We start from the raw sequence: 24,571 nt of genomic DNA on the forward strand, positions 1-24,571 counted from the left end.
TGCTCAGTGAAAATTTTTCAGGCAATTAGCAGTTTTCTCACTAGATTACAAGTTATGTAAGTCAAGGAACACATCTTAAGTTGCTTTTGAACCCACCACAATGCCTAGCTTAGTGCTGAATTTATAAATTTTACCAAAGACAACAGCTGGAGTGTATATTTTTAGTCTTCTAATACAATGGTACTTTGACAAATATCCTTGTGCATATTTTAGATTATCCCTTACAAAGATGTTTCTTGAAGGCCAGAGAATAAACATCTTTACTGACCTGATTCAGACTGCCAAAAATGCTTTCCCAAAGAGTTATAAGTTTTCACTCACAATTGCAATAAGTACTTATTTCAGCATCTTATATTAAGTTGTGGGAATGCAATAGTACAGTCACTTTGGAAAACACCTTGCCAGTTTCTAAGTTATAGATACACTCACCATATGTGACCCAGCAATTCTGTTAGGTACATATTTACGCAGGATAAATGGAAATTTGTAGCCACACAAAGATTTATACTCATATTTAATGCAACTTTATTCTTAATCATAATAATTTGGGAATAACCCAAACGTCCACCAACCAGTGAATGGATAAACAAAATGTAATATATCAAATGGAAAACTACTCAACAATAAAAAAAGACCACCACAATAGTACATGCAACAAAATGATGAATCTCAAAAGTGTTATGCTAAGAAAGCCAGAGACAAAAAGCAGCATACTGTATGATTCTATTTATATGACATTCTAGAAAAGGGAAAACTATAGTAACAGAATCCAAAGTAGTGACAGCATGGTATTAGGAGTAAGAGGAGAGAATGGAGTACAAGGGGACATTTTGGGGTGATGGAAATGGGAAGATTCCCGGTCTTGATAGTGGCCATGGTTACACAATTATCCAGTTTTCAAAATGCATCAAACTGTACATTTGTAAAAAGGGTGAATTTTATTATATGTCAATTATATCTCCAAAAAAATCCAACTTAAAAAAAAACACAACAAGAATTTTTATTAAACAAAATATTTGCTAATTTGATATGGGGAAAATTATATATAATTTGAATTTGCACCTCTTTGAGGCTGAGCAGTTTTTCATATTTACGACCTAGTTGCCCATTCTTTAAACAAATGTTTACCAAGCACCTAGCTAATGTCTGGCACTGGATATATATGAAGATGAATAACAGAGACACATTCCTCAAAGGGTTCTTTATTTTCTCAACTCTCATGTCTCTTCGTTCTTTTTTTCTTTTTTAATTTTTAATTATTTAACTTTTTTGTTTAGAGACAGTGTCTTGTTATATTACCCAAGCTGGATTAGAATTCCTGGGCTCAAGCAATCCTCTTGCCTCAGTCTCCCAAATAGCTGGGACTACAGGCATGCAACACCACACGCAGCTTTCTTCATATTCTTTTAGTGGCCATAACAGAAGGAGCAAAGATATGTTTTTTTCCTTGATTATAAGATCAAAACTAGGAAGCTGAGATAACATGAAAAAGCATTAAAAAATTAAAAAATCACCTATAAGTCTAACATTCAGAGTAAGCACTTGAATATTTATCTCCTTGCAGTCTTTCCTCGATGTACAGTATATTCCATATACAGTTTTACATCTTATACTTCATTAGGAACATTTCTCTATTTCATTATTTCTAGAAAATAGTTTTACTGTATGAATGTCTTATGACTCTCCACTCCATTACTGTTAGAAATATAAGTTCACTCTAAGTTCTTGCTGAGTATGTCTGTCCATTTCATCAGTCTTTAGTCCGCCCATATCTGATTATTTGCCTCTGACAGACTTCTAGAAGTATAATTAATCTAATAAATATAGGTAATAGTGAATTAATTATGTAACAGGACAGATGGCAAATAGTTGAGGCTTTGTGTCCCACTTACAGTGTCTAGCATATATTCTTATTTGTGTTTTTCCCCATTACCCTTTAAGAATGTAAGAAATACTTGTAGTGGTAGGGCCATACAAAAATAGGCTACAGGCCAAATTGGGCTGTAGTTTGCCAACCCCTGACTAATTGTATGAATATTTAAGGTTTTCCCACACACTATTTTATAACATGTTACTGTTTTTCTAGAAGAAAGTCATATCATTTTACATCCCCACTAACAGAACAAGAGCATATCCCATCTCACTGTACTTACCTAAGCTTTAAGTAAGCAAATTTAAAAACTTAGTGAATATGATAGGTGAAAAATGGTAGCACATTTATGTTTATTTACTTAACAGTGAGAATGAACATTTTTTTCTGTATATAGGTTTTTTACATTTATTCTTTTTTTCATTTTTTTACTGAGTGTTGGAGTTTTGCTCTGTCACCCAGGTTGAAGTACAATGGCATAGGCATAGTTCACTGCAGCCTTGAATTTCTGGGCTCCAGTGATCCTCCCACCTCAGGTCCCAAGTAGCTGGGACTACACGCACAGGCCACTACACCTGGCTAATTTTTAAACTCTTTTTTTTAGAGATGAAGGGTCTTGCTGTGTTGCCCAGGCTGGTCTAGAAATCCTGGCCTCAAGTGATCTGCCTGGCTTGACCTCAGGAGTTGTCAGGATTACAGGCATGAGCTACGTCATCTAGTTTTTTTATTATTAAAATAACTTGCATATTTATGTTGTACAGCCTATTTCATTGCTGGGTAGTTTTCTCTTTGTTCCCCCTTTAAAGAATTTTTTTAATCTAAAAATATAGTTTACTGCTGATATGGTTTGCCTTTGTGCCTCCACCCAAATCTCATCTCAAATTATAATCCCACGTGGAGGGAGGGACCTGGTGGGAGGTGACTGGATCATGGGGGTGGTTCCCCCCATGCTGTTCTCAGGATACTGAGTTCTTGCAAGATCTGATGCTTTAAAAGTGGCAAATGCAAATTCCTCTGGGGAAAAACACTTCAACCCAGGCCTTAAGAAATCCAAAGTGTGATTTCTTATGAACAATCCCCAATAAACACTCAAAGTCAACAGCACAGAGAAACAAGGAATCATGAACAAGAACCAAGAAAAGCAAGAGAAAGCAGAAAATGACCTGCAAAGACTTGAGATGTCAGAATTATCAGAAATAATATGCTCAGTATTTTCAAATAAAAGACTATCGGTCAGAAGAAACTATCCAGAGTGCAGCATGGCGAGAAAGATAGCAAGAGAAGTGGTTGAGATATATGAAAGCTACCATGAGAAGTTCTAAAATATATTTGATTGCATTTCCAGAAGAAACAGAGAAAAAGAATGAGGCAGAGGTAGTATGTGAAGAAATAATGGCTATTGTTACATATTTTAATGCTAAACCTATGATTGGTAAGAGGGGATCCCCCCGCAAAGCTGAGAATTTTTCACAACTGATAAGGTCAATTCATAGACTTAAGAAGCCTAACAAACTGTGCACAGTATTAAAAAGAGAACTCCACACCTAGATGTAATATTAGACCTGATAAAACTACAAGGTAAAAATCTTAAAAAAACAGAATACCTTCAGAGGAGCAACATTTTAAAAAGCTGAATTCTCAACAGCAAAGACGGAAGCTAGAGGCCACTGAGTGTGATATATTCTAAGTGTTGAAAGCTACCTGCCACCTTAGTATTTTATACTGAGTGTTGCATTGGAACTAAAGTTATCAGTATGAACTTACGATTTTGTCTGTATGTTTGTGTGTATGTATGTATGTGTGTGTGTTTAGTTTTTCTTAAGGGCCCTCCTTTGATGATTTTTACATACACGCATATACATGATTTTTACAGACGGACATATACATATATTTCCCACCCTGTTTGCCAAAAAGGCCTAGACAAAATACCACTTCGGTGGTAGGAACTAGATTTTCCATTTCTACAAACCATTCCCCATTAAAAGGAACTAGGAATCCTTGGAAATAATGGCTGGTCAGAGAAAGTACAAGATGGGCTTGGAATATCTGGTTGTTTCACAAAGGAGGTACCAAACAGTGACAGGGATATGTCGAAAGAACAGGAACTAGCTTAAAGGGGGTTGCCAAACCACTTGCCAAATCTGTGACAGGCGGATTTAAACCATTTACACCTGTAAGGCTCTAAAAGTTCTGGCTAAGAGATAAAGATTGTTTGACTGGATAGTAAAAATGTACTGTATGCTGTTTGTAAGAGACACACCTAAAACATAAAGATTGCCACAAAAAGGCTGAAAAATCTAAAAAGTTAGGCATAAAGATTTAAGAAACAGAAAAAGATACAAGAAACAGTTATTAATTTTAAAATAAGCTCATATAGCGATATTGACATGCCCACTCCAAGAAATGTGACTTGCATCTGTGCAAAACATCTGGAATTCAAACCTTGGTAAGTTTTTTTTTCTTTTTTTTTTTTCCAGAGGGAGTCTCGCTCTGTCGCCAGGCTGGAGTGAAGTGGCACAATCTCAGATCACTGCAACCTCTGCCTCCCAAGTTCAAGCAATTCTCCTGCCTCAGCCTCCCGAGTAGCTGTGACTACAGGTGTGCGCCACCACACTCAGCTAATTTTTGTATTTTTAGTAGAGACGGGGTTTCACCATGTTGGCCAGGATGGTCTCAATTTCTTGACCTCATGATCTGCCTGCCTCACCTCCCAAAGTGCTGGGATTACAGGTGTGAGCCACCATGCCCGGCCAAACCTTGGTACGTTTTATAGGCAGGGTAGGGGTTGGAGATGGCTTGGGCTGATGTTCACTGCTTGAGCATTTTCCAAAGTTTTTAATTAATCCCCTTCTTTTCTGCCCTACATTTTGCCCCCATTCTATATGAGGACACGCTTTCCTAAATCCTGCTCCTTTCCTATTTACTTTTTCTAGGGAATTAAACTTATGGTCTCTCACCTGAGCATGGAGTGGAAATGGGCATATAAGGTAGGCATCTTGATTATAGAGGAGTCAACTGTTAAATATATACAGATTTTCAAGTTAGGTTTTTCCATACAGCACCTCGTTTTCCAGAGTTATTCGGGTAAGGTGGCTCTCACATGTGTTTTTCTTCACAAAACTTACCTATCTACCCCAACTTCTAAAAACTGGCACATTATTTTGTCCCCCAATAACATGCCTGCCATTCTTTGTCCATGTGTTTTATATCTTTTTATATTTTTACTACTACTATAATGAGGAAAGGCTGTATGTGTTCAGTCATCTATCTTTTAAAGGGAATCTCGTTTTAAAAAATTCTAGGCCGGGCACAGTGGCTCACGCTTGTAATCCCAGCACTTTGGGAGGCTGAGGCAGGTGGATCACCTGAGGTCGGGAGTTCAAGACCAGCCTGGCCAACATGGTGAAACCCCATCTCCACTTAAAATACAAAAAACAGCCAGGTGTGGTGGCACACGCCTGTAACCCCAGCTACTTGAGAGGCTGAGGCATGAGAATCGCTTGAACCCAGGAGACAGAGGTTGCAGTGAGCCGAGATGGTACCACTGCACTCCAGCCTGGGTGACAGAGTGAGACTCCGTCTAAAAAAAAAAAGAAAAAAAAAAGAAAAAAAAAATTCTGTAGCTTCATAATGCTCTAAAATCTGATAAGACCTATCTTTCAGTACACTTTACAAAGATCTCCTTTGCTACTTTTACCAGATGTAGTTACATTTTAATTCTTCAGATGTAGTTAGATTCATTTTATTAATTCTTCCAGATGTAGCTAAATGCCTGCCCTCCACTACCTGACTCCCAAATTTATCAGTGGATACATACACACACACTTTCTTTTTAGAAGAAATTATAAATAAATGTGTTTAAGGAGTGCTGGTCAGGATGAAAAACTGAAAAAGGGAATTCACAGGCATTCTTTTGTTCTTTGCCAAAATCATAGCCTTACCCAAAGGGCATATGCATAATAGTTCCCTTAAAAGGCCTACTAGCTTTCCTTAAACTGGGTAGTGTTAAAGAGTCCATCAAATCCTCCTTAATTAAAGCATTTGTAAATTAATGATCCCCACCAAATCTGATTTCATGCAGTTTGGGCAACATTTTCATATATAATTTTACCTCCAATGTCATTTGTTCCAGAATGGCTGGCCATTACATTTCCCATTATATATGAATATATTGATGTTCTAGTCTACCTAAGCAGGGTTAGGGTAAAATCATCCCCAAGAGGTTGATCTCTCAGTTTACAGGGTAAATTAAGCCTCCAGGTCTATATAATTAAAGCCAAAACCATAAGAATGTTATGAATTTACCAATATAGATGGCACTTCATCATGTCTTCAAGACATCTTAGTATGTTCCCTTTTTCAAATTTTGAAACAATACATTCATACATACATGTAACAGTCATTAATACCCACTGTTTGCCAGGCTTTGTACCAGGTGACTAGGAAGCATTAGATCTTTGCCCTTATGGAGCTTAGAGACTAGCAGTGGAAACAAAAGCATATGGGTGCTAATACCAAACTGAAGTATATGTTACAGCAGAGTCTCTTAGAACATAAGAAATACAGAATACTTAACCCAACCCGAAAGGATCACCTGAGCTAAGTGTTTAAGAACACATAAGGGCTAACCAAGGGAAAACAGAAGAGAAAGAAAGGGCTAAGTCAAAGGACTGGCACTTGAGGTCAGAGAAGGGGTGGTAAAAAACAATCCTGAAGGTAAAAAACATAATCCTGAAGAGTTTAGGTTTTCCAGAAAGCTAGAATTTCATGCAGGGAGTCTTACAGGAACAGATTTGCATGTTAGGAAGGTCACTGATGATTATGTGGAGAAATGAAAAGGGCTGAAGACAACTTGAAGGCAGGGGGGTCCTTAAGGAAATTACTACAGTAATCCTAATGCTAATCCAGGCAAGAAACCATGAAATTGGAGCAATGGTTCTCAACTGGGGATGACTTTGCCAACACCCTCCACCCCCAGAGGGCAACATTTTTCAATATCTAAAGACATTTTGGTTGTCAAAACTGGGAGGTACTACTGGAGTCTTAGAGGCCAGGAAGGCTGTTAACCATCCTACACTATACAGGTCAGACCCCCACTTCCCTCCCCACTCCCACTGAAGAATGATCCAGCCCAAATGTCAAAACCACAATCGAGAAACCCTGGAATAGAAGGATATTCAAGAGCGATTAAGTAGCTTTAGGAGATACAACTTTTAGACTGACTAGAGACAAACAGTGAGGAAAAAGAGAGGTCCTATTGACTGTGTCCCCCTGCCTCCAAATTCACATGTTGAAGCCCTAATCCCCAGTGTGGCTGTATTTGAAGGTAGGACTTCTAAGGAAGTAATTAAGGTAAATGAGGTCGTAAGGGTGGGGTCCTCATCCAATAGGATTAGTGTCCTTATAAGAAGAGACACACCAAAGAGCTCACTCATGCTCTCATTCACTCCTTCTCCCTCTATGCATAACCAAAGAAAGGCTATGTGAATACACAGCAAGAGGGTAACCCCTGCAAATCAAAGGAAGAGCCCTCACTAGACACCAACCTGGTGAGCACCTGGAATTCCAGTCATCAGAACTGTGAGAAAATAAACTTGTTATTTAAGCCACCCAATCTGTGGTATTGTTATGGTAGCCTGAGTGACCTAATAAAAGGGGTAACGAAAGGCTCCCAGTATTTTTCTTTGGGGTAACCTGAGTAGATGATTAATAGAAAAGATATTGGGAGGCATGGAATCATTTTCTGTTTTGTTTTGGCTTTTTTTTGAGATGGGGTCTCGGGGCATGTTGCCCAGGCTGGTCTTGAGACACAAAGATTTTGAAGTATCTGTGGTACACCCAAGTTGGACATACTGGCTTGGAGCACAAGAGAGATGTTTGGACCAGAGATACAGATTGGGAATCGAAAAAGTAGGAAAAGCCATGAGAATAGGTAGGAGGAATATAGAGTCAAAAATGAGTACATGGCATAAAAAATGAAAAACACAGATTAGATGCCCAGAACACAATAACATTTAAAAGAAAGCTGATTCTGAGATTTTTTTTTAACATTCTTTAACTTATACATGCAAAAGATGTATAAGTTAATACTTTATAAAGTACTAACCTTCCAAATAACTATTTTTAAGGACTGTGTTTCTCCATTATTACAATTTTCAAAATTGTTTTGAGACTCCATAATGGAATTAGCTCTCCTAATTGACTTCCTGTTAACCAACATGCTCCATTACTTCTGATGCCCATGACAGATCATAAGTCACACTATAGTACATCTACTCTTATCAAACAGTATACTTATCAGGAGCCAACTTTATGTGCTTCAGGTAGTTACAATTATTGTATTATATAACTTAATAAAATATTCATAAACCAATAAAACAAATGTTAAAAAAAGCTGTTTCTATGAAAGTCACATGCTCTGGAAATACATAAAACCTTACCATAACTCAGTAATGGGGGTCAAAAAATTTAATTATGTAAACACAGGGTCATGTTAATGCTAACTTACAAATTAACTGAGGGTGATCAAGAAATTGGCTCTGGGCTTCAAGCCTGTCTTTGTCACATGTAAGCTACAGGACTGTTCTGCTAGTTATTTAACCCAAGACTCTAAGTCTCTTCAACTATAACATAGTGCCATTTCAATATAGGGCTGCTTTGAGATTCCACAAGGTATTTATAAGGGACCAACACAGTACCTAACCCATAGTAAGCAAATACCCAGTAGGTAATATCTTTCCATTTTTCCTTGGGAAAAATTTCCCAAGGTAACTACTTTTAAAGAAGACTTACAGTTTGGGATATTTATTTTATTATGATTGCATTGTACAGCTGCTTTCATCTGGTCCTAAGGAATTCTTAAGAGAAGTTTGCAAAAGACTTACTACTACCTCCAGGGCTTAGTCCCAAATGGCAAAATTTCTGGTAAATTAAAATTAAAAAGAGAGTAGGTGTCAGAAATCAGTCACAAAACTAGACCCACCCGGAAGGTCAAGGGCTCAAGACCATGTACGTTATGTCCTTTTATGTAGTATAATAATCCTTATCTTGAAAACCTTTATGTTCTAGTCGTGATGTCTTTCTGAACACAGATTATATATCACGAAAGAATACATGTATATCTACCTGAATACTATCATTATACCCCCTTTATTTTAAAAAGGAGTAAAGTGGCAATTTCCTTTAGATTCTGGACTGGAGGGACCATGTTATAGTCAACATTTAATTTCTAACATCGAGTAGTAAGTAGAATGCAGTAAAAAAATTTTTTGCATAAAAAAATTGTGTTTCTATTCTTTCTTAAACTCAAGGTAATCACAGAAGTTATCACACCTACACCCTTCCCAGTATATGGATGTACTAGGGAGGAAGATTCCATGGAAGAGGTAAAATCCCCCCCCATGCTTCATTATAGAAAGAAAAAGAGAACACTCTCTTCCTAACAGAACGGACCACTGTCTCAGCATGTGGGATGGTGATAATGAGGGAATGATTACCTACCATCAGATCAACAATTAGTATACACTGAAATTACAATGACTGTGAGACTGACCTAAGTGTGAATATACAACTTCTGAGCTTCCACTGCCTTTGGAGGGATCACCACCAGGATGCAGTCTAAAGGAAACTGTAGTGGTTTTAAAACATTTACAACTTAATTCTAATGTTCATGCACATTTGAGACTGTGAAGTTAAATGTAATACAGCTGTAAGTACTCAGATTAATATACAAAATTTTAGTAAATACTAAAAAACTTACCTAGATTTATCCAAATTCCACCTGGCTTGAGTATTTTCCATATTGTATCAATATAATCAATTACATTGTGAGCTGTGTCTATGAAGAAACAGGTAGCAATACAGTCCCAGGTATCTAATGAAGAAAAATCAAATTACTGCATCTGTTATGTTATTTTGCTTTTTTCTTTTAATTAATTATTTAAATCTGCCAGTTACCTTTTACAGAGTATTAATATTTGACAGAGATACAGAAGCTAAACTTCTGATCAACATTATAATTACAGTAACCAACAGTCATTTATGGGAAATACTGATATCAATAATCTGATTAAGTAATCAATTTGGAAATCATCCCCAATAACACTAATATTATAATCTAATCTCTACATATTATTACCAAATGGTATTTGTTAGAGTTTTGTTTATCCTCTATTCAACTTCTAGCCTTCATTTAAAATCACTTAAAACAAAATAATAGTCATTCAAATTTAAACTAGTGTTAACCACCAATTCTGGCAGGTTTCAGAAAGACTGCAGGCACCGGTTGCCAACTGAGAAATGAATGACATCCAAATACTTCAACATCTACCACAACTTCGAATAATTACCAGGGAAAAAGGGGAGCCAGGGGCAGGCAGAAGCAGTGGGTGGGAACCCAGCAGAGAACACCGTTTGCCTGTAGGAGGTATGGTGTCTATACAAATGCTGGTGCAATAAAGGCACTTGATCCCATGGAGGACTACCTTCATCATCTGTTCTCTCAAACCTTGCTCCAGAAAAAGGGGACTTTTACTTGCCTAAGTGATGTTTTACATTATTTCATTCCTTATCCACAACACCTAACATCTTCCATCTCTCCCTTTCTTCCTTCAGAGTACAGGTTGTCCCAATCTCAGAGTTCAGAGAAAAATAAACAGAAACTTTCTATGTTGTAAAATAAATAAATAAATAAAAACAATCTATGTTGTTGCTATCCCTGCTTTAAGCCCTCCAGTGGCTTCCTGTTTCTCTGAGTACAATTCCAAGTCCTTGCTATGGCCTGCCAACAAGTTTGCCTCATCAAACCCTCTCAAGGCTGACCTCTCACCACTGTACCCATTGCTTACTACAGCCTAGCTCCTCTTTGAGCAGAGCAAGCACTCGCTCTACTCCCTGATCCTCTTCCCTTGCCATTCCCCATCTGCAAAATTTTGCCTTCAAATATCTCAGTGGTTTGTCTGTGTACTCTTTCAAGGTTCTCTACTAGACATTTTTTTTTTTAGTTTCTACTCTTAGAAAGGCTTTCCCTGACAACTCTATATAAAGCAGCAGCCTCTCCCCAGTCACTCTGTAACCCCTCTTCCCTGCCTTATTTTTTCTTCCTTACAATATTATATTTGTTATTGCCTCACTTTCTCTATTGGAAGTTCTCTGTGGACAGGGATTTTGTTTTGTTCACTGTTCTCTTTTGACACCTAGAAAAATACCTAGTACTTAGTAGGTGCTCAACAAATACCTATTGACTCAATGATCTTGCTGAACCCTCGGTATTCTATTTTGCTTTCCTTTTAGTGCCAATCTCCCTCTCCTCTTTCCCTATTACCATCTCCCTTTCTCTCCTGCCTAGCTCAGATTTCTTCAACAGTTTGCCAGGCTGAAGTCAACTGTGCAGCCTGACTATACAAGTCCTCCATGATCTGGAACAAATTTACTTTTCTAGCAATAGCTCCCATTAAATCTCATTATATCTCCCATTAAATCTTTTCTTTCCCTGCCAGTACAGCTGTGCTGCCATCCCCAATCACCTTGTTCATATCTTTGTACTTCTGTCTGCCTCAAATGCTATTCTCTCAACCTTCAAGTCATAGCCTCACTATGAACAGCTTCCTTCTTACACTAATAACCTTTCATTTTTTTGGTATTCATTACTCATTTAACCTTTGTTTACATGGTGTCTCTTAGTATTAATGGGCCCAACAGATTCTAAATTTCTTGACTGTAGATATCTTACACTTCTTATTTCCTATCACTGCCTTGTACATGACCTTGAAAACATTCTAAATTGACACTGACATATGCCTTATGTTCTACCATGAAAATGAATGATCTAAACCTTGGCTTAGGATAAAACTAGCTCATTAAATTTAGAATAAAGGACACGACTTTTTAAACAATTGATTTGGACTTACTGCATTCTGAATAAATCTCTTGAAAATCTCCTGCTGTCATAGAAAAGTTAGAACCAGGAGGAAGACTGTGGGGGTCAACATCAGGGAAAAAGATGGGTCGAATCTGATCAGCTGATCTCCGGTTATTGCTAAACTGATGGATCCAAGGATAAAGTTTATATTTATTAATTTCAGAACATCTGCAAAATATGAGTATAAAATCAGGTGTTAACTAAATATTTTACCAAGAAAATCCACTTTAAATACTAAAAATATACTGTTTAATTGAAGATTTGCATATATAATTAATATTTAAAGAGTCACTATTACAGCTTCCCTAATTATCTGAAAATGTACATATACATGTAGATGAGCAACCAATGGATTAAAGACAGAAAAAAAAAGTAAATTCAGAGATATAAATGTGCTGTTCATTCAGATTTTTAAAAATGTATTTCGAAACTTCAAAACCAAGTAAAACAGTCCAACGAGGTTTTTTAAAATGGTACTGGTTTCAACTAAAACAGTTTGCTATTTTTTGTATAACCCTCTTCTTTTTTCCCTTTTTCACCAACCCCCTAAAACTCATACTGCCATCCGAGACAACGTATTATTTAAACAAGGCAGCTACTCAATGTACATCTTCTGGCTTTAAAAATAACAATTGTTTTCCACTGCCTTCCAAAAGAGGCCACAGAAGTTCTGAGAGATCTTTCCAACTCAGTCATGAGAGCATACTTGGCCATTTTATAAGAACTTGATTAAGGAGAAAAAGTTATAATTGCTAAACTAAACTCTTATTTAACTAAAGAAACAAGGAAGTAAAGAAGCTTAAGGAATAAATTTAGAAATACTCCTTCCTGGTTCATACTTAGTCCTGAAGATTTTGTACAGAAATCATTTCATGGAATGCCCAGTCACTTTCTATAAAGTCACTTACCCATCTTGTTTCAACACTCTAATAACTAGGCAATTGGTTCAAGTGATAATTTGTGTAAGTACTTTGATTTTAACATAAGACACATTTGTGATATATATAATAATCAAATGCTATGTACTTATCTTCAAATTCAAAATTGTTCAAGAAAATAGGTAAGTCAATCTGATTCTGAGAAATTACTATTTCCAGCAAAAAATAAATTAAATACCTGTTGAGTACAAAGTTGGAAGAAAAGAGCATAAAAAAACTCCATTCATTTCCTTGACAAGCATAACCTAGCATAGCTATTTCCCAGGCCAGTCTTCCTAGTCCAGCACCAGGTACCAGAATATTTACTTTAGAAGGATCCCTGAAATGAAATAAGGCAATTATGTCCAACCCCTCAAAGAAAAAAAGGAAAAGACAAAATCCACATTAACAACTAAAAACTTACTCATTTACTCAATAAGAATAAGCTAAGACTCTGACTTCTCACAATCAAGAAATACTTCTAAATATCAAAAATAAAAGGTATAAGGAATTATTATGTATGTTCCGATATCAGATGAGGGTTTTAGCCCTCAAAAATTATTTTTCAGAAAAAAGGAGTCCCCTTACATCTGAAGACTTATAAAGTCACTCATATTCCTAATAGCTGTCACCCTGAACAACTATCTTAGAAAGACAAATTATTCCAAAGGGATCCCAATTAAATATGAAGAGTTTGAACAAAAGTACTTCATCATATGGGACAATAAATACAACATAACTTTATTTCTAAATTTTATATGTAACCCAATTGTTTATGTTAGATTAAACAGATGTAGAGTTTAATGTGTCAGGTATATCTCTAAATCCCTATATATTTTAGTTGACAGAAGAATTTGGGGGAGGGGATATTTTTATGGGGAAAATGGGAAACGGCCCTCTAATTAAACATACATGATAACAAATATATTACACCAAACCAGAGTTTCACAATCAAACTGATCTCTACCTACTAGCACCACACTGCCATTACATATTTCCTTCACGTAAGATCCATCATTCCACTTTCAAACCACTAAAAGTTTTACCAAAACAAGGCTTTTTCTCAGGAATTTTGGCAAATCAATATAATCCCGAGGAAACTAAAATTGTAGTCTTATAAGAAGCCAAAGGAAAATGTATACAATCAGCTAATATCATGTCAACAAGTAAAAAGAAACTTCACTATTGTATTTCCTAAATTTGGTTCACAAATCAAATCCAATTTCCAAATCTACTCCTACTAATGATTTTTTTATCTTTAACTATGTGGCCTTTAAGTTTGGCATGCTCCAAGCAGCAACAGGGCACTTTACTAGTAGCCCATATAACCTTTGCATGTCCCACTTCAAAATAAGAAAGAACACTATGGGGCTTTTGAAAACTCATAGCTCTAGGACTCTGTGCTATTCCTTATATAAGGGAACTGCCATGATGGCATCCTACTCAGACCTAACGCTCTCTCATTTCTCACTCCCTACCAGACCCACCGAAACCCCTACTCTGGAGAATTACCTTTCTTTTCTCAGTTCCCATCTGTCCAATCATAACATGCATTTCTACCCTTACCCCAGCAAGTGGCTGTTCTCAGTTTAGAATTTTTAAAAAAATTATCTGATTAAACTCATGCAACAGAAAGCAAAAGGATTTGGAAGTAAATTCATATAGTATTTAAATCTTTATATAAAAATAACCAGCAATCGATTTCCAAATGGCTGATGACCCCAGTAAAATATTACCATGCAGGAGTTAGAAATTATGCTACCCTGAAGGGAAAGCTGTGACATAATGTTAACAACAATTATTTTGCTAACTTACAGAAAGTTAACTTAATGACTGCTTTTATCAAATTCTCCTTAACTAAACAGAACCATAGAACTCTCTACCTCAACCTAATGGCAGAAAATATATTAACAGTACCTTGTATTAAAACTGCTATTGAAAGGCTACCCATCAAGTCACAGAATGAAGAATATATCAAAGTCCTATCTTAAGAGTTAACAGACACTAATATAGATGTAAATTACTGGCATTATGACAAAGAGGAAGTGGACATGTAAGAAATGCATTAAAACAAACCCTCTAGAACTGAAAAAATGATCAGGAACTATGCAATGAATGGGTAAGATGGAGAAAATTTTTCCCTAAATCTTTGTTCTTAGCTAGATTTTCTTCATTTGGTCTTTACACAAGGGATATTAACAGCATAATGAAAAGTTCCTCTAACTGTGATGTGTATGAAACTAACTCACTCTAAGTGGGAATTTCTGCTATGAATCCGTATGAAGTCTAGGGCATTTCTATGAGGTCATTTCTGTGGAGAAAAAGAAACACAAATCTAATACAGACCTTAATGGTGAGACAACCTTAAACCAGGCTGAAATTTTTTTTAAAGCCGGAATAGAAAGGCATACAATATGTGGCTCAGTAATCAAATGGTGCCTACTTGAGATTCTTAGTGAAAACAAGCAAGCCAACAAGTTTACCTAGTTAATAAGGCCCAAATGTGGAGAAGCAGTACATTTACTACAGTGTGACCTCCCTAATAACAGGAGGAAAAGTTTCAACAGTTTATTCAAGACAAACAGGAACGGAGAAGGGATACATCTGTAAGGACATAGAGCCCATGTGTCTAAAGAGGCCATAGATCACACTTCCATCACCCTTTCTGCTCCAGCTTTTTCACCAGCAGTAAACATTACTCTTGACAGAGGTTTCCTTTGTTGCACACAGAACGATCTTTGCACTGCAGTTGTAAATTTTAAAACTCCAACACAAAATGCTGTCTTGTTGGGTCATTATGACACTTGGCTGACCCCTAGTGGTAGAAGTAAATACAACTTTTAAGTACCTACAGTGGTTCTCTTTGAATCACAGTACAGTACAGTAAAAGCCACTAACTACATGTGGCTACTGAACACTTAAAATGTGGCTATTGCAAATTGAGACGTGCTGTAAGTGTAAAATGAACACCAAATTTAAAGACAGTACAAAAAGGAATGAAAAACATCTCATTAATAATCTTTTATTACATTGAAATTTTCAAAATAAAAATAAAATTGCTTCTTTTAAAAAATATGGCTGCCCTGAGCACACTGCCTGTGGCGTAGCCCTGCTCTGCAGAGGCAGTCAAAAAAATTTTTTTTAATATGAAAAAGAGATCTAAAGCAAATATGGCAAAATGTCAAGGTTTAACAGAGCTAGTATTGAATTTCTTTTTTTTAAATTTGAGACAGTCTTGCTCTGTTGCCCAGGCTGGAGTGCAATAGTGCCATCTCAGGTCACTGCAACCTCTGCCTCTCAGGCTCAGACGATCCTCCTGCCTCAGCCTCCCAAGTGGCTGGGACTACAGGTGTGTGCCACCATGCTCAGCTAATTTTTGTATTTTTAGAGATGGGGTTTCGCCGTGTTGCCCAGGCTGGTCTTGAACTCCTGGGCTTAAGTAACCTACCCACCTTGGCCTCCCAAAGTGCTGGGATTATAGGCATGAGCCACCACACCCAGCCAAAAATTTTTTTATTCATCATAGAAAATTGACTATAAATCAGGAGTGTTTAGCATCTCCTAACTTACCTCTTCATCAACTCCCAACAAAGAACTCATTTCAGCCAGACAACTTCTCACTGATCCCAGAAGACTTTCTTTAGAGCTCTTACCCACAGAAACTCAATTACCTTATTATTATAAATTATCACTTCATCTATATTTCCTAAATATCCCAGGCAAAGTTCCCTGAACTCTCTTCTCTATGCTTTCAATAATTCATTCACAGTTCTATTATAGTTTACATACCAAGGTTCTTCACTTCGCGTCATTCACTTAACACAGGTACAGCAACTATGGCTTGCAGGCCAGTCACCTGTCATTGTAAATGAAGTTTTACTAAAACGCAGCCATACTCACTCATCTAAGAATTGTTTATGGCTGCATTCCTGCAACAAGGCGCTAAGCAGTCTCAACAGAGACGACATTGCTGGCAAAGCCTAAAACATTTACTGTTTGGCACTTCAAGAAAACATTTGCCAACCCCTGATCTAATACAATACCCCTGAATCTCCTTCACAGCAGTACACAGAGCTTCCTTAACTCACTGCATGACTGTAACATAATTTATCAAAATCTCCTAATTAAGGACATTTATATTGTTTCCAATCTTTCACTATCATAATGTTAAAACGAATACCCTTAGCATGAATAACTTTTTATTTTGAAAAATTTTACTTCCCACACTACACTAATGTAGTGGCATAAATAACTTTCACATGCAGAAATATATATGTAGAACACCTTCCCTTAAATTGAACTTCAAGAATCAAGATATGCATTTGTTTTTTGTTTTGTTTTGTTCTGTTTTGCTATGAGACGGAGTCTCGCTCTGTCGCCCAGGCTAGAGTGCAGTGGCACAATCTTGACTCACTGCAACCTCCGCCTCCAGGGTTAAAGCAATTCTCCTGCCTCAGCCTCCCAAATTGCTGGGACTACAGGCCTGTGCCACCACACCCAGCTAATTTTTGTATTTTTAGTAGAGACAGGTTTCACCATGTTAGCAAGGCTGGTCTTGAACTCCTGACCTCAGGTGATCCACCTACTTCAGCCTCCCAAAGTGTTGGGATTACAGGAGTGAGCCACGGCGCCTGGCCAAGATATGCATTTGAATTTTGACAAATAAGCCACATTGTTCTACATAATTTTTTGCTAATTTATTCTTCCACCAGCAACATATTTATGTTTCCTCACACCTGCACTAATAGTTATCTTTTAAATCTTTGCAATAAAATAAGTAAAAAATGGCATCTTAACGTGGTTTTTACATTTGCATTTCCTTATGAGATTGAGTGTCCTGTATTTCTTTTTCTGTGATCTATTTACAGGATTTGTCTACTGGGTTATGAATGCTGAGTGGTTTTTCTACTGTGTTATTCTTCTAGATCTGTAAGCACTTGAAATCTTGACTTGAAAGAAATATGAAACACATACCTGTCTTTGGTCTAGGAGAGCTTTCAGGATGAGGGAGAAATCTGTCTTTAGTCTCTGAACTACCACCTGCACTATTTGGCAGTCTACATTTTCTCCAATTTCCTCCATTTTCTTTTTAAAAATGAGTTCTCCTAGCTAAAAGAATCTTTTCATGAACTATAATTTACATTACTTATTTTATCTTAAGTGGAAAAAAAATGCTTCGTTAAAGCTCAGAGTATTTTTTTCCTAATGCCCAACTATATAAAAGAAAAAACGAATTCAACCAGTCAGTAGTGCATCAGTATCTTTTTGGAGTGTTTGTGTATATATATTAAAATGCAAAGACATAACAGATTTTCCCCCACAAATCACTTCAAAGTCTTCTAAAATTGAATGGGCTAATGAAATTAAGATCTAAAAAATATAGTCCAGCAACTTTTAGACTCAAAAAATGTGATTTTACATGTTAGCCTTCCTTCCAGATAGGATGCAAACTTAAGAATCTATATTTCCTTACCTACTATAAGCTTTACAGCACTGAATTCTTATATTTAAATGATTAGACATTCACTTGGAAAAATTTTTTTTTAAATTTCAATACATACAGGTCTGACCATCAATTAAGAAGAGTTATTACATTATGTTTATGTTCATACGTGAGAAAAAGGTTTAAACCCTAAGCTCATTCTTTAAATTAAAAACATATATATCATAAATTTCAATGAGCAACTGCTCACTAGAGTAGTGTTCAAATACTATTTAAAACAAAAACCAGAGGATACGAAAACAGCATTTCCTTAATTAACAAACAGACTCTATACAAAAGCAAGTCGATCTGTGGCTCCAAACTGCTTGTGCTTGCAAACTCAGGCATATTAAAAACTTGAAACATAGACAGATTGGAGAAACTGATATATGTGTTTCCTTAGGAAAAATATCTTAATGACCACAAATATAGTTAATTTTACACATATTTCATTAAGTATATGATCTTTTTTTTTTTTTTTTTTTTGAGACGGAGTCTCGCTGTCGCCCAGGCTGGAGTGCAGTGGTGCAATCTCGGCTCACTGCAAGCTCCGCCTCCCGGGTTCACACCATTCTCCTGCCTCAGCCTCCTGAGTAGCTGGGACTACAGGCACCTGTCACCACGCCCGGCTAATTTTTTTGTATTTTTAGTAGAGACAGGGTTTCACCGTGTTAGCCAGGATGATCTCGATCTCCTGACCTCGTGATCCACCCACCTCCGCCTCCCAAAGTGCTGGGATTACAGGCGTGAGCCACTGAGCCCGGCAAGTATATGATCTTCTATAGGCAGTACAATTAGAAAAGGCCTTCAGTGAAATTAAAACACACACACACACACACACACACACACAATAAAAGGCTAGCTGACATAAATTTGTGTTAACTCCAGCCTGAGTATAAAGACATTAAATTCCCCATGTACTTACTGTGGCATAAACAGAGTCCTAGAAATTTACCTGAAAGACACAAAGTTGACCAGAATTTATCTAGAATCAACCTGGATTCTGAAGGGCTACAATTAATGACCCTTTTCTTCCTTTTCTTTTTTTTTTGTGACAGAGTCTCGCTCTGTTGCTCAGGCTGGAGTGCAGTGGCTCGATCTCGGCTCACTGCAACCTCCACCTCCCGGGTTCAAGCGATTCTCCTGCCTTGGCCTCCCAGGTAGCTGGGATTACAAGTGCACGCCACCACGCCCAGCAAATTTTTGTATTTTTAGTAGAGACGGGGCCTCACCATGTTGGCCAGGGTGGTCTTGAACTCCTGACTGCAAGTGATCCACCCACCTCAGCCTCCCAAAGTGCTGGGATTACAGGCATGAGCCACCACAGCTGGCCTAATGCCCCTTTTCCAGGCTCTAGGGTTTAATTTATTCTGACAAAGCTATGATTTTAATATTGATGCAGCCTTTACTGTGTTTTATTAGGTTTCCTGTTTAGGTTTTTTTGATAGCTCACCTTATCTACTATAAGGAAATCAATCTAAATCAAGTAAGTAAAACAAATAACATAGGAAGAAATGTAACAAAAAACAGTGTAATAGATATTACATTTCAGTGTACTTCATTTAAAGTTCATATATACCTATCCACTTTTATAACAATTACTTTCAGGAAAGGAAACTGGGTAACTGAGGAACAGTTATGAGGAACAGTTATGGAAAGGAGACTATATATCCCTTGAAACCTTTTAAGTTTTAAATCCTGCAAAATGTTTTAGTTATTCAGAACGGTTTTAAATTATTTTTATTTAAAAAATAACCTATTAGTACCATTTAGAGTTAACTCATCCTTTCCTCACCAGTTTACATTTTGTCAAGTAATAATAACAATGGAAAAGTAACAGTGTGTGCTAGTTCACTAATTATCTTATAATTATCTAATAATGCCATGCCCTTTTAGTATTGCTGACACTGTTATACTAATGAATGGTATCATACATGATTCTATAATCACTGAGTATAAACCAAGTCATGTTTTAAGTGCCAGAAATGATGTTGATATAAACATTTCACATTCAGCCTCCAACATTCACTCAAACTTTGGTACATTTCTATTAAAAGCCTTATCAATTAAAACCTACAGATATTTCAGCAACAGATATTTTGAATTTTGAGTTATACCTGGACTTTATAGAAAGTATTAAACTTGTATCTATTACTTTATAAAGCAGGGCACTGAATATATTGAGAGAGAATACCAGCTAGAAACTTTAAGAATATAACATCTTTTTGGAAACAACAATGTTTATTTAAACAATTATTTACCATGACCAAGTGGTATTTATCCCAGGAATGCAAGGGTGGTTCAACACAAGAAAATCAATTGATGAAATATATCACATTAATGGAAGAAAAAACATATATATCATCTCAACTGATGCAAAAAATATATTTGACAAAATTCAGCACTCTATCAGAAAAACCTTTAGAAAACTTTAAGAAAATTTGGCTGGGCGTGGTGGCTCACACCTGTAATCCCAGCACTTTGAGAGGCCAAGGTGGGTGGATCAATTGAGGTCAAGAGTTTGAGATCAGCCTGACCAACATGGTGAAACCCCGTCTCTACTGAAAATACAAAAATTAGCCAGGTGTGGTGGTGGGCGCCTGTAATCCCAGCTACTCGGGAGGCTGAGGCAGGAGAATCACTTGAACCTAGGAGGCAGAGGTTGCAGAGAGCCAAGATCATGCCACTGCACTCCAGCCTGGGTGACAGAGCGAGACCCTGTCTCAAAAAAAAAAAAAAAAAAACTAAGAAAATTCTTCAACACGATAAAGGGTATTTACGAAAGTCCCACAGCTACTCAATGGTGAAAGACTGAAAGCTTTCTCCCTAAGAACAGAAACAAGGAAACAAAAGGCATTCAAATTGGAAAAGAAAAGGTAAAAACTCTCTTTTTGCATAATGTGATCCACAAAGTATCCCTAAGAAAGCTAACAGAGCTAATAAAGCAAGATTGCAGGGTACAAGATCAACACACAAAATTCAGTTGTGCTTCTACTACATTAGCAACAAAAATTCTGAAAAGTAAATTAAGAAAGCAATTCTATTTATAATAGCATCTAACACAGGGATGTCAAATCTTTTGGCTTCCCTGGGCCACACTGGAAGAACTGTCTTGGGCCACACATAAAATAACACTAAAAACAGCTGATGAGCTTAAAAAAAAACAACAAAAAAAACCCCTCATAATGTTTTAAGAAAGTTTATGACTTTGTGCTGGGCCACATTCAAAGCTGTCCTGGGCCGCATGCAGCCCACTGGCCATGGGTTGGACAAGCTTGATTTAAAAGAATTAAATACATACAAATAAATCTTTATGAATTTTTTTTTCTTGAGACAGAGTCTCACTCTGTTGCTCAGGCTGGAGTGCAATGGCACAATCTCAGCTCACTGCAACCTCTGCCTCCTGAGTTCAAGCAATTCTCCTGCCTCAGCCTTCCAAGTAGCTGGAATTACAGGTGCACGCCACCACGCCCAGCTACATTTTGTATTTTAGTAGAGACAGGGTTTCACCATGTTGGCCAGGCTGGTCTTGAACTCCTGATCTCGTGATCCACCTGCCTCGGCCCCCCAAAGTGCTGGGATTACAGGCATGAGCCACCACGCCTGGCCACATATGAATAAATCTAACCAAAGTGAAAGACCTATACACTGAAAACTACAAAACACTGCTGAGAGAAATTAAAGCTCTAAATAGATGGAAAGACATACTGTGATAATGTGTAAGATTTAACATTGTCAAGACCTCAGTACTACCCAAAGCAATCTATATATTCAGCACAATCCTTAATGAAAATTCCAACAAACTTTTTTGCAGAAATGAAAAAACCTGAAATTCACAAGAATTACAAGAGGCCCCCAAAATAATCTTGAAAAACAACAAACGAGGACTCACACTTCCTGACTTTGAAATTTATAAAACTACGGCAATTAAAATAGTATGTTATGGCATAAGGACAAACACACAGACCAATGAAACAGAATATAGAGTCCAGAAAAAACCCACATATATGGTCCACTAATTTTCAACGAGTCTACCAAGACCATTCAATCGGGAAAGGACAGTCTTTTTTTTTTTTTTTAACAAATGTATTGGGAAAACTGGATATCCATATGCAAAAGAATAAAGTTGGATTATTACCTTACCCACATATAAAAATTAACTCAAAATGGATCAAAGACCTAAACTTAGGAATTAAAACTATAAAAATTTTATTAAAAAATTTTTTTTCTTTTTAACTTTAGAGGTAAGTCTTTGCAATGTTGCCCAGGCTGGGGTGCAGTGGCTATTATTAGAGGTGCAATCACAGCACACAGCACACTACACCCCTGAACTCCTGGGCTCAAGCAGTCCTCCTGACTCAGGGACTACTGGTGTTTGCCACCATGCCCAACCCAAGTATTTTTTTTTTTCTTTTTGGTGTAAGTAAGTAACCCATACCAAGTATTTCTTAATGTTGCAAAGATATTCCTACTACTCTGACGCAGGAAAAATATTAAAATCATCAAACATAAAATAAAAGGTGAGAAGCATATGAAACTTCAGAAAGCAGTAATATTCCTATATTGCCATATTTCTAGATGCAAGGCTTATGGACAAATAAGTGATTAGTAGAAGCAGCTAATACATGCAAATATATTAGAAATTAAAATCACTTAAATGATTCAGTCAGCACCACCCTTCTCCCCACCCCCCAGCCCACTAGTGGCCTAATAAGACTAAGGAGAAATGATTTTTTTCTGGTCATTAATATTACTTTATTGTCTACTATTCCTTTACATACAATGCCTGGCATTCAATAAAAAAAATTAAGAAACATGCAAAGAAGCAAGAAAATGTGGAACTCATTGTTATAAGGAAGCCTTCAAGAAAACAGTTGCACAAACAGAATGTAAGAATCATTAGGTAGGGATTTTAAAATAACCATGAAAAGTACGTTAAAGCATGTAGTGCAAAAGGTAGATCATGTATACAAAGAGATAGGGAATTTGGGTACAGACAGAGTATATGTGTAGGGGTGTGCATGTATATGTAAGTGCTAGAAATTTTTTAAAAAATCAAAAAATGAGTATAAGAGATAAAAAAAACTCTTTCTCTCTTATAAAAAAAGAAAGAAATTCTTTTTTTTTTTTTTTTCTGAGACGGAGTTTCGCTCTTGCTGCCCAGGCTAGAATGGCATGATCTCAGCTCACTGCAACCTCTGCCTCTTGAGTTCAAGGGATTCTCCTGCCTCAGCCTTCCAAGTATATGGGATTATAGGTGCCCACCACCACACCCAGCTAATTTTTTGTATTTTCAGTAGAGACAGGGTTTCACCATGTTGGCCAGGCTGGTCTTGAACTCCTGACCTCAAGTGATCCACTCACCTCAGCCTCCCAAAGTGCTGGGTTTACAGGTGTGAGCTATCACCCCAGGCCAAGAACTCTTTCAAAGGACTTATCAGCAGATTAGCATAGTAAATAATCAGTGAAGTTGAAGTTAGGTTAACAGAAATTATCCAAACTATACTATAAAGGGCTGGGAGGAGAAGGAGTGTGTGGAAAGAGTCATGTGAAACCTAAGAGATGACATGAAATGGTTTAATACTTAATATACATGTAACTGGAGTACCAGAAGAGAAAGAAGTAGAGGAAATGACAGAGAAATAATGTGAAGAGACATAGCAAAGAATTTCTGAATTGATGATATAGATCTACCTAAACCCCAAGACATTAGCAAATCTTAACCAAGATAAATACAAAGGAAACCACATTTAAGACACCTCACAGTCAAACTGCTAAATAATAAAGGTGGAGGCAGGGTGGGGAGAATGGTGGGGAGAATGGGGAGTAACTGCTTAATGGGTATGAGGTTTTATTCTGGGTTGATGAAATGTTTTGGATCTACACAGTGGTGACAGATGTACAATACTGTGAAGTACTGAATGTCCCTGAATTTAAAATGATTACTTTTGTTATATGCAATTCACCTCAATAAAAAACTGAGGGCAAAAGACATAAATATATAATTCTCAAAAAAAAAAAACATGTAACATGACCCTTTAACATATGAAGATGTTCAGTTTCACTCATCATAAGAGAAATGCAAATTAAGACTATGCCAACATATAATTTCCCACCCATCAGGTTGGCAAAAGGTCAAAGGCTTAAAACTACAGTATTTGTCAGGGCTGTGCATAAACAGGCACTTTGATACACTGCCAGTAGACAGACAAAACAGTGCAACCCTTATAGAAGAACATAGTAATGACTGTGGCAGACAGACCCTGTAGTGGTGCTCCCACGCTCCCTACCTCCTGGTCCCCATGTCTTGTTTCTACCCAACAGAATATGGCAAAGGTGATGAGATGTCCCTCCTGTGATTGTCATTATTATTATTATTGAGA

General features: G+C 37.0%; 1 protein-coding gene and 1 long non-coding RNA gene across 9 annotated transcripts in view; one reads left to right on the plus strand and one right to left on the minus strand.

The window, feature by feature from the left end:
- Positions 1–10,543, plus strand: part of LOC129135938 (uncharacterized) — a 48,092-nt gene extending 37,549 nt beyond the window's left edge. Inside the window, exons 3-5 of the long non-coding RNA XR_008537049.2 lie at positions 4,348–4,468; positions 4,804–4,857; positions 9,181–10,543. This is a non-coding gene — a long non-coding RNA (uncharacterized LOC129135938). The remainder of the gene's footprint in view (positions 1–4,347; positions 4,469–4,803; positions 4,858–9,180) is intronic.
- The window catches only part of CARNMT1 (carnosine N-methyltransferase 1), a 48,963-nt gene that overhangs the window by 5,818 nt on the left and 18,574 nt on the right, over positions 1–24,571 (minus strand). For all 8 annotated transcript variants that reach the window (XM_528328.9, XM_016960965.4, XM_016960964.3 and 5 more), the window contains 3 exons: positions 12,906–13,046; positions 11,779–11,957; positions 9,630–9,743 (listed from right to left, as the gene is read on the minus strand). In XM_528328.9, coding sequence (XP_528328.2) covers positions 9,630–9,743; positions 11,779–11,957; positions 12,906–13,046 — 434 coding nt within the window. The remainder of the gene's footprint in view (positions 1–9,629; positions 9,744–11,778; positions 11,958–12,905; positions 13,047–24,571) is intronic.

This window comes from Pan troglodytes, chromosome 11, assembly GCF_028858775.2.
Source record: "Pan troglodytes isolate AG18354 chromosome 11, NHGRI_mPanTro3-v2.0_pri, whole genome shotgun sequence".
Taxonomy (NCBI): domain Eukaryota; kingdom Metazoa; phylum Chordata; class Mammalia; order Primates; family Hominidae; genus Pan; species Pan troglodytes.